At 40.0% G+C, this 11,162-nt stretch overlaps 1 protein-coding gene across 3 annotated transcripts in view; it reads left to right on the top strand.

Annotated features, from left to right (window-relative positions):
- The first annotated feature begins 2,220 nt into the window (after positions 1–2,220).
- abr (ABR activator of RhoGEF and GTPase) overlaps positions 2,221–11,162 on the top strand; it is a 372,538-nt gene continuing 363,596 nt past the window's right edge. The window contains exon 1 of one of the 3 annotated variants that reach the window (XM_067405883.1): positions 2,221–3,026. In XM_067405883.1, the coding sequence (XP_067261984.1) occupies positions 2,357–3,026 (670 nt within the window). In that variant the 5' untranslated portion in view covers positions 2,221–2,356. Of the gene's footprint in view, positions 3,027–4,441; positions 4,563–6,077; positions 6,944–11,162 lie in introns of those variants that run through there. The other 2 variants (XM_067405885.1, XM_067405884.1) reach the window with 2 other exon arrangements.

The following is an 11,162-nucleotide window of genomic DNA, read 5'->3' as shown; positions in this document are numbered from 1 at the left end:
CATTGTCATGCTGGTTTTATAATAGCTCTAAGCTTGATAGCTTTGGTGTAACTACAATAATTGTTAAATAATTGTTAGAAATGCTAACAATTATACCAGATCAAGTTAGATGTTTACACCCTACAGATGGTTCACACAGACTGAACCTTTTGCATCAGCAGAAGATGTGATGAGACAAGCCCTCAGCTTTTCTGAGGTATGACTGCATTAGCTTCAGTGAATGCTCTTGTGTCATGTTTCTAATGTTACAGACCCTTCTTCCTCTTGCCTCCCCTCAACTGCCTCATAATTATCATCTTACTTACAGTTTTTCCTCCCACACCGAAAACAAATAATTTTTCTTTTTCCTAATTATTATTAGTTTTATATAATGCAGTTTTTCTTTTTTGTTCTTTTTTTTTTAATTTTATGATTTCCCTCCATTGTTGCAAACAAATATACAAGGAGTAGTTCAACCAAAAATGAAAATGTTGACATTATTTACTCATCCTTATGTCATTTTAAACATGTATGACTTTCTTCTGTTGAACACAAAATAAGATATTTTTTGTCTCTACAATGAAAGGCAAAGGGGTCCAATGTTGTTTTGGACCCCATTGACTTTTGCGGTAAAGACTAAATTTAAACATTCTTTAAAATATCTTTTAGCAGAAGAAAGGAAGTCAGGTTTGGAATGATAATGCGGGTGAGGAAGAAGGAAAGGGAGAATTATCCCTTTAATTCCCTTTTGGTTGTTTTGTTAACCTGTTAAAATGAATAATTATATAGTGCTTAACCTGTCCAACACAAATACATTTTACAAGGCATGAAGTTGATAGTCAGCACAGAATGGGACCAAATGATGCAAATCTCATGAATTATTCAAATGGTTTCCTCTACAGTATAGCTGAAACTGCATTTGAATGTCCGGTGCTAATGCATGAGCACACATATTAAACACACATTAATTGTGTACTAGTTGCAGAGGTTAAATTGCATGTAATTTTTTGTGGAAAAAAAAAAAAAAAAAAAAGTAGCATCTCAAGCTCCTGAAATAGGCTACTATATAAAGTGGATTGATCCATGCTGTGGATCACATACACATACACACATCTCTCATCTTCAGTTTCTCATAGAACTGCTGGAACCCAGCCATTCCATTTCTCCAGTAACATCATGATACCCATATCGAATTTGTCCTGCACATCTCAGCTAATGGTATTGACATCAGTGTGAGAAGGAGAATTTGAATGAAGAATAGGCTATGAACAGAAAATGGACCATGAATTAGACTCAACTGACATAAATATCTAACCTCAGTCCGGAGGACTTCGCAAGTAATGCATGCAGAGCAGAATTAGGATAATATCCATTAATTATCAAGATGCAATACACATCATTACATTCATGTTTCCATGAAAAACATAACAATTCTTTGTGGAAAAAGGTTTTTCCGAATATTTAAATATTCTTCACACTAAGAAAAAAAATATTATTTCAAGAACTTTTCACTAAAAGTTTCTTTTTGGGGAAACCAAAATGTTAATTCTATGGAACTGCTGCGCAAACTAAAATTATGAAAAAAATTGACAACAGGCTGTGTTTTCTTGCAGAATGCATGAAATAAATGCAAAAGAAAAAAAAAACTGAATTGCATGTAAAACAATGAAACCCCTCTTACGATCCAGAGAACCCAATGACTTCTGTTTTTATTACTCAAATTTTGCTCATCATCACTATTGCTCCAATTTGATGCATTTCTACTTATATTATGATTTTTACTCTGCTTAATTATTTTTATTTAATATTATTGTTATTATTATGTTTATTATGATGATTAATTATTGTTAATTTAATTTTTAAATGTGTTTTCTACTGTTTACTCATAATTTTATTTATTTGCACTTTATTTGCACTATTACTTGTTTACTCAATTTGCACTATTGTTATTTTACTTTATATTGCTTATTTTGTAAGCATCTGAACTACATACACTTTTTTTATTTACATTTTAAAAGTGCATTTGTTTTTCAACCTGAACTGAAATGTATTTCAATGTATTTTCAACAACGCTTATTTACTCAACAGGTGGGACATTAATGTGTAAAAAAACAAGCACAGGATAGGATTTTGCACGTCTAAACGGCTAAATGATCTGATTGGCTCCGTGTCCAGCTGACGTCACGACTTTCCAATGTAGCGGAAGCTGAAAGTTTTTTTCAGTTGTAAACTGATCTGTGGCGTGAGTGACTGGATATGCGCGAAAGAGAAAATGAGTAGTTGCTATTTCACAACGGGCGTTTGAGGCAGTGAACCAAAGCTGTTTTAGCAGGAACTCGACATATTCAAGGACTCCCCCCCCCACTGTGGTCTTACAATGTGGGAACAGGCGGAATTTGAGAAGCACTGGAGGAATGAGTTTCCCGACGGTGAAGTGCCCGTGATGAATCTCCACTCGGTGGAGGACATAGAGGCAGAGCTGGAGAAATGCAAAGCCAATCTGAAGGTGTTACAGCAGGCTCTGTCGGAAGAGAAGTTCAAGGTGATTTACCTTCAGGCCACCATCGCGCAGAAGAAGAGAAATTATGACATTGAGAAATGCTGGAACAAAGCAGATGGGGACAGAACTTGGGGGTCAGACAGCAGAGGTGAAGAAGAGCCTTTTGCCCGGGGCATACTCTGTGACAACAAGACAGGTAAGCCCATCCCCGTCCCTCCTCGGAAAAAGCCAGATGTTCAGCAAGATCACTCATCTGCTCGTGACATCTCTCTGTGCGTTGACGAGCAACGGAACAGCGAGCAGGACAGTGACCATGAGTTCGAGAACGTGGAACTCAACGAAAACTTCCTCCGAAAAAACATTCTAAACCCAAAGAGTAAGGTCCGGGAGAATTACCGACTGAATCCTCGGTTCCGCATTAGTCGAGAGCTGGACTCAGATGATGGCAGACTGTCTCCTTCGCTCGTGCTCCGCGGCTCTCACGGGTCTGGACGCAGCACACCTGACGGAAACTTGAGCTCCGACCATGATGACGACTCCTCTGCAGGTAGGACAAGTTTAACAACTAAAAACTCCTACCATACCAGTCTCTTATCACCTGCAAAGCTCCAATTAAGGCCCCTTCCGGAGGAATGTGAGCTGCCACAGTTTATCACTTATAACTTATGTCATGCCACAGGCCTGTTTCACACTGGATGCATGGCCGTATCTACCATTGAGGACACCGAGGTCATGTCCTCAATATTTTTTCCCTAAATTTCAAATTAGTCAAAGCTGAAATCCAGCAGTGATGATCAATGCCAAACACAGAACCCGGTCCGTGTCCGAATCCATATGTCGTCTGTATTTTCCATGGGCGTCGGAACCATTGTATGTGGGTGGGACAAGACCCACCCACTTTTTAAGACCAATGATATTGGACCCACTCACTTTTACCGTCTCTAATCCCCCACAGGTGTTGCTACTCCACAAACCACCAACAGAGCATAAAAAATACCGAAAATAAAAATATTTTTTAAAACATCGCCAAGTAAAACGCTGCGTTTATAAAGAAATGTCTCTTTATGACCACAACAAACCGGACAATTTCAGACGCGCATTCCACCGCAAGTCAAACAAGCGCGGAAAATGTAGCTTCATTTGAACAACAGTGAACTGTGGTCAGATGAGATGTTGTCAAGCTATGTCAGTAAAACTCCAATCAGCTGTTAGGCTATTGTGCTGGAAGCGTGAACTCAAGAATTGCTCGCGCAAATGCGCGGCGCGTGCTGCATATTACTGCATTTTAGTTTAACTAAAGCGCTAAAGAAACTACGGGCATGCAACATCATTATTCTGAGGTAAATTAAGTCATGGAATTACCAAACATGCGATTAAGCTGCCTCAAAACTGTGCATGCATGTATGTATTTGTTGACATGGTTTTAAAGCTATTGTTATCCAATTTGTTGGCCTTAAAACGTCTTAAAATGCATATATGTACATCGAGGAAATCAAAATTTTCTCGGGGGAACATGCCCCCGAACCCCCCCCCTAGCAAAACACATTTTGTGACCTCGGTAAATATAAAACCCTGCATACGGCCCTGACTGGATGGTTAAGCAGCACGTATTTTTTCAGAGCCCATGTTAACAGATTAGAGCATTGCGGGTAGCAGGAGCAGAGCAGAATCAGCAGTGTTGGCGAGTGAGGTGTTCTGTTTTTCACAATCACCATATGACATTCAGCGCTGGGGAAAAAAAGAAATAAAATACACGAAAACGCATCATTGCCTGGAGTTTTTGCCAAAAATTTAAAAGGACTGTTTAAATGATTAGAGGTATATCTCAACTTTAAGATTACTTTTATTATGTAAACTATATATTTCATAAATCAAAGCACGTGACAGACAGTGGTCGGATGAGAACACCTGAAAAACATGGCAGAATGAACTATACTCATCTGTATTTGCAGCAGCAAGAAACGCTGTGTGAAAGCACAATGGACGTGTGCTGCTCCCGTTCTGCATACCCACCGCTGCTTCTTCGCTGACTCTGCTCTGCTTGTGCATCCAGTGTGAAACAGGCTGTGGAAGTACATGTTGGGTATGTGTGTCACAGGACGTTACTTGATGAACAATCATTTCCAAATTGAGTTCACGTTACTTGTTCTGCTGTTTAATATTTTGACCATGATGTTGGAGTTTAGGTGGCATGTTTACAATGGCCCCCGAAAATTTTATATCTCTTTCTCTCGACTAGCGCTTGTTTCGTTCACTACTGAGGGAAATGTAAAACCTGGAGTGGAGTAATTACAGTATGGAGTCAAAATAATGCTGCATAGATTTGCAAAATAATTAATTATTGCTAAAGAAAAATAAAGTACTGCAAAAGAAAAATAAAGTACTGTGCAGAAAAAAAAACATAGTTTTGGAAATGAAAACAATCGCAAAAGAAAAATAAAGTTTAAAGAAAAAAAATAAGTTTTGCAAAAAAAAAAATAATTGCAAAAATCAATGACAGATGTAAAAGAAGCTTATGAACTTTGATCCTACTCTATCTCATTTTCATTTCCAATGCTCCTTTTATTCTGCATTTCAGTCAAGTGTGAACTCACAATACCATTTTCCCTTTCATTTTTCTGTTTTATGGTTTCGTTTTGTTAATGTATTTTAAAAGCGTTTGCTTAAGTCAGAGATCATGATAAAGTGGTGTTTATTACTAGCTGTAGTCTACTGCTAACGTTAACTGTTAATTTGGCATGCAAGAACAATACGGGGGTGAAAAAATAAAGACAGGATTTTAGTATTTGGGTGAACTTACAATTTAATTTTTGGGAATAGTAATTTTGATTTGCTTTGTGATTAGAACTGTGGTAGATTGCATTGATCATTTAAAGTAGATATGCGCTGGAATAGCACTCCTCAATGTGAAAGAACAAACATAATTTAAATCACCATATTGTGTTTTTAGTTTTAGTAGTATGATGATTTAAAGTGTTTAAGATGGTTTCTTCTTATAAGTGCATTACTAGAGGTAGACACAGGACATGGTGAGCAGTGGGACAGTGTGCATGTGGCTTGTCTGTGTAGGAGATCCAACGAATACCTGCATTGAAAACGCGGGTGTACCGCATGAGAAAAAATTAAAAGTTTACAGAGTTTCAGTGACAGTACCACAGTAAACCACTATAATGTTGAATATAATGTATAATGGGGTTGCAGTGGGGGAGTATTTGTGGGTGCTGATAATGCCAATTTCTGATTTTACCAGTAAACCGGTGAACTACATATATTTAAAACTACATTTTTTTTTTAATATATGTAGTTCAATGCATATGTGTCTAACAAAATTCTGTATTTTTTTTAAATCATATTTCTGTTCTATTTCTATTTTATTGCCCTGTGCATTGGGGACAAAGACAAGTCCAAGCCTATTAAAGTCCACCCAAATATAATACCAAATGTACAGTTTTAATCAACAGTACTTATCGTATCATATCATGAGTTCAGTGTCTTGTAGGTATTGCACCAAATCGTGATATGAGAGTATTGTTACACCCCTATATTTTTGTCATGTTGTGTTATTATTACACACAACGTTTAGTTTAACCAAGCCCATGTACATTTATAAGGTTCTTTATTCTGCAATGGCACTGACTGTTCAGTAAATCTTTGTTTAGGAGGTGGTGTCTAGTATTTTTTTTTTCCAGTTGTGCCAATACAAAATGTTCTTTGATTCCTGTAATTTTTATATTAACCAGGTAGTGCACAGTGGGTGTATACAAATACCATTGTATAGATCGACTATTGATCCTATGAAAATCAAAACTTTAGCTACTTATATTAAGTGAGGTAAATTTAAACTGCTGTCTCTATGTGACGCTTTGAAACAGTTTATTATTAGCCTCATTGTCGGAGTTGGTTAAGTGTTTCTTTCTGACCTAATTATCAGTCAATTTTATAAAGCCTTGAAGGCTTTAAAAAGGCTCTGTGTAGTTTGCTTTGAATGAGATCAGATTCATTCTGTGAAGTTCTTTTATGTCTCAAGTATGCACTAGTTTTTTTGTGTAATGACTCAGTTATAAAGTAGCCAAGAATCTTACAACACAGTCTGGTTATTGACATAAGTTCAATCCACTTGGTCTAAAATTTCTTTGTACTGCTGTCTGGACAGGATGCAGCTGGATCAAAAAAGAAAATTACCAAAAAAATTGTGGTTAGGATTTGCATACCACCACCACCTTGACACAGTCTGATAGATTTCCTGTAATGTTTCACTTTCGAGGTCTAACTAACTCTTCACATGAAGACCGCTGCCTCCCTCACAAGTTTGTTTAATAAGCAGGGCTGCACATAAGTGGTACGCAGGTAAAAATAAACAATGCGCACCAGAAAACATGGAGGGAAGCGCGAGTACCAACATTTTTGAGGACCGGTTCACAGGGACACGTTTACTTACTGGAGTAGGATTTTTCTCCATCTCTGGTAAGATAGCAATCATGATGATAAGTGTGTTCTTTAATTATTAGGTGTTCAACGGATAGCAGTTAATCCGTGATCTATATGGATAAGGTCCAACGGTTCAGCACGCATGCGATTTGTGGATTAACTGCTAAATTTAACCATCATAGAGTGAAAGTTTATCATTTGGATGTGTTTTGTCTCGCCAATTAACACATTCAAATGATTTTAAAAGCATAAGTAGAGGCAACAATCGGGACTCGCGAACTGTTATCTGTGCGCACAGCCTCACACCCCGAAACGCGCGCACAGAGAGAGAGAGAGAGAGAGAGAGAGAGAGAGAGTCAGTCAGACAGTGCTTGAACACTGAATTAATTCCTCTTTCATGTTTACTTGCGCTTGAACGGACACATACACACACAATTATGTCAAAATACATGTCATTCTCTCAGTTATGTCATAAGTGAGCAGTTGAGAAAGAAACCAGATGTGTCAGTTATTCGGTCTGTGCTTTTCTTCTTAAAGCGTCAGCAGCCTAATATTCTTGCTGTTGTCTGTGTCATTACTGTTAGTAAAATAAAATAGAAAAAACATCATCATCTACTATGTTCGAGAGAAAAGAAGATAGTGAGGAGAGCAGTCAGGAGGAAAGTGATAAGGACAGCTTTTAGGATAAGTTTGTCATGTAAGTTTGTTAAATAAATAAAATAAAAATAAATAAAGTGTGAGTACCAAGCAACATCTCTGGGTGCTCCCTTGAGAACCAGGCCAAAAAAGTTATGTGCACCCCTGCTAATAAGATATTATATCATGAAGCTCAGCACATTGCTCTTTTGATGTACATTTGCATCGGCTCATTATGGCATGGTTGCAATACATATGGCTTGAGTTTCATTCCCAATTTGAGGTCCTTTCCCGTTCGTGTTCCCTACTGTCGTGCTGTGGGGACAGTTGTGGCCTAATGGTTAGAGAGTCGGACTTGTAACCCGAAGGTTCCGGGTTTGAGTCTCCATACCAGCTGAGTGTAGGTGGAGGAGTGAACAGCGCTCTCTGCTACTCTCAATACCTACAACTGAGGTTCCCTTGAGCAAGGCACCTAACCCCCAATCACTCCCTTAGCGCTGCAGTGAAAATGGCTGCCCACTGCTCGCATTGCTTGCACTGTTTACGGTGTATGTGTATGCGTTCAATACTCACTGCTGTGTGTACATTTGGATGGGTGAAATGCAGAGCACAAATTCTGAGTATAGGACACCATACAGGACTCCAGATTAACTTTTATTTTTTATTAGGAGCATTGTAGCCCCTTACTGAATTTTAGGAGCACAAGCAGAAAATTTAGGGGCATACCTTAAATCAACCTTCAGGTTATTCACTATTTAACCTATTTTGACTGTATTATTGAGAAATGCCTTGGTAATAGACTTAAATCCCTGAGGTCTGAAAATGCGCGGTGCGTTTTTTTCACATTGCAGCAAAACAGACTTAAAATACTCCGTCATTTCTTGTCATAGAGACATTTACATTTACATTTAGTCATTTAGCAGACGCTTTTATCCAAAGCGACTTACAAATGAGAGTAGTAGAATCAATTAAATCAACATGAGAACAACAGTATGTAAGTGCTGAGTGAAGTCACAGTTATGTCAGTAAAGTGCTCATAGCGATTTTTTTTTTTTTTTTTTTTTTTAATAAATAAATACACAGATAGGAGAAGAATATTAGTCAAGGTAAGTGCTACTACTACTGGGTCAAGTGCTGACGAAAAAGATACGTCTTTAGCATTTTTTTGAAAATGGCTAGAGACTCAGCAGCTCGGATAGAGCGCGGCAGGTCATTCCACCAGCCAGGAACAGTCCCGGAGAAGGTCCGTGAGAGTGATTTTGTGCCCCTATGTGATGGCACCACAAGGCGCCGTTCACTTGCAGAACGCAGGTTTCTGGAGGGTGCGTAAGTCTGAAGTAGTGAGTTAAGGTATAGCGGTGCAGAGCCAGCTGTCGTTCTGTAAGCAAACATCAGAGCCTTGAATTGGATGCGAGCAGCTACTGGCAGCCAGTGCAGACTGATGAAGAGAAGAGTGACGTGCGCTCTCTTCGGTTCGTTGAAGACCAGTCTTACTGCAGCATTCTGGATCAGTTGCAGAGGCTTGATAGTGCATGCTGGAAGGCCAGCCAAGAGAGCATTACAGTAGTCCAGTCTGGATAGAACAAGAGCTTGGACAAGAATTTGTGTGGAATGTTCAGATAGGAAGGGTCTAATCTTCCTGATGTTGTACAAGGCAAATCTGCAGGACCGGGTCGTTGCTGCAACATGATCTGTGAAGGTTAGACCATCATCCATCACCACTCCAAGGTTTCTGGCTGTCCTGGAAGGAGTGATGGTTGAAGACCCAAGTTGAACTGAAAGGTTGTGATGAAGTGTTGGGTTTGCACTGATGACAAGCAGTTCCGTTTTTGCAAGGTTGAGTTGGAGGTGGTGGTCCTTCATCCAGGCAGAAATGGCTGTCAGGCAGGCTGTGATGCGACCAGCAACCGTCGGATCATCTGGTTGGAATGAGAGGTAGAGTTGTGTGTCATCAGCATAACAGTGATGGGAGAAACCATGATCCTGAATGACCGATCCTAGTGATGACGTGTAGATGGAGAAGAGAAGTGGACCAAGCACAGAGCCCTGAGGTACCCCAGTAGCAAGATGATGTGACTTGGACACCTCACCTCTCCAAGATACCCTGAAGGACCTACCTGAGAGGTAAGACTCGAACCACTGGAGCGCGGTTCCCGTGATGCCCTTCGACATGAGTGTAGACAGGAGGATCTGGTGGTTCACTGTGTCAAAGGCAGCAGACAGGTCCAGCAAGATGAGTACTGATGATTTTGAAGATGCTCGTGCCAGTCTCAGGGCTTCAGTGACTGAGAGCAGGGCAGTCTCAGTAGAGTGGCCACTCTTGAAACCAGACTGGTGGTTGTCAAGGAGGTTGTTCTGTGTGAGATAAGTAGACAGTTGGTTGAATACAACTCTCTCAAGTGTCTTAGCAATGAAAGGAAGAAGGGATACTGGTCTGTAGTTTTCTAAAAGTGCTGGATTCAGAGTGGGTTTCTTAAGCAGTGGGGTAATCCTAGCCTGCTTAAAAGCTGTGGGAAATGTTCCAGTGTGAAGGGAGGAATTGATAATGTGAGTGAGTGCAGGTAGAATTGAGGAGGAGATGGCCTGAAGAAGAGGAGTGGGGATAGGGTCTAGCGGACAGGTAGTAGGGTGATTGGAAAGAATGAGTTTGGAAACATCTGCCTCAGAAAGCATGGAGAAGGAGGGGAGAATTTGTGTGTTTTCAATTAAGATGTTCTTGTCAGTGTGTGGTGTGGAGAATTGGCCGCTGATGGTTGTTATTTTATGTGTGAAGAAAGTGGCAAAGTCATCAGCTGTAAGAACTGATGTGGGAGGGAGGGGAGGAGGGCAAAGAAGAGAAGAGAAGGTTTTGAAAAGTGTTCGGGAATCATTTGAGTTGTTAATTTTAGTGTGATAGTAGGAGGTTTTAGCATTGGAGACATTAGTAGAGAAAGAAGAAAGGAGTGACTGATATAAGCTAAGGTCAGTAGGATTTTTAGATTTGCGCCACTTCCTCTCTGCAGCCCTGAGTCTAGACCGATGCTCACGGAGAACATCAGAGAGCCAGGGGGCAGAGGGGGTGGCGCGGGCTGGTCTGGTTAAAAGGGGGCAGAAATCATCTAAGCAAGATGATAGAGTGGTGCAGAGAGTGTCAGTAGCAGTGTTAGTGTCCATTGATGAGAATTGGTTAGCGGGAGGAAGTGTGGATGAGACCGAAGAGGATATGGTGAGAGGGTGAGATGGTGAGAGGGAGCGTAGGTTTCACCGAAAAGTGACGTGTGGTGGGGTGTGTGATGAGTTGGGGGTCAGGTTGAGTGTGAAAGTAATGAGAAAGTGGTCTGAGGTGTGTAGTGGAGTAACCAGTGTATTGTCGGTGGAGCCACGGCGTGTGTAGATGAGGTCCAATTGGTTACCTGATTTGTGGGTAGCTGAGGTAGCCACTCGCTTGAGATCAAATGAGGCAAGCAGCGTGTGGAAGTCAGCAGCCTGAGGTTTGTCTAGATGGATGTTGAAATCACAGAAATACATTATATTTTAAAGAATATTATAGAATACCAATATTTTAAATTGTAATAATATTTCACAGTATTGCTGTTTATGATGAGCTGAGACATTATTACAGAGGGTTTTTTTCACAGCC

Source organism: Chanodichthys erythropterus, chromosome 13 (genome assembly GCF_024489055.1).
Source record: "Chanodichthys erythropterus isolate Z2021 chromosome 13, ASM2448905v1, whole genome shotgun sequence".
NCBI lineage: Eukaryota > Metazoa > Chordata > Actinopteri > Cypriniformes > Xenocyprididae > Chanodichthys > Chanodichthys erythropterus.
The sequence above is the reverse complement of the archived record's forward strand: the minus strand, read 5'-3'. Positions and strand labels throughout refer to the sequence as shown.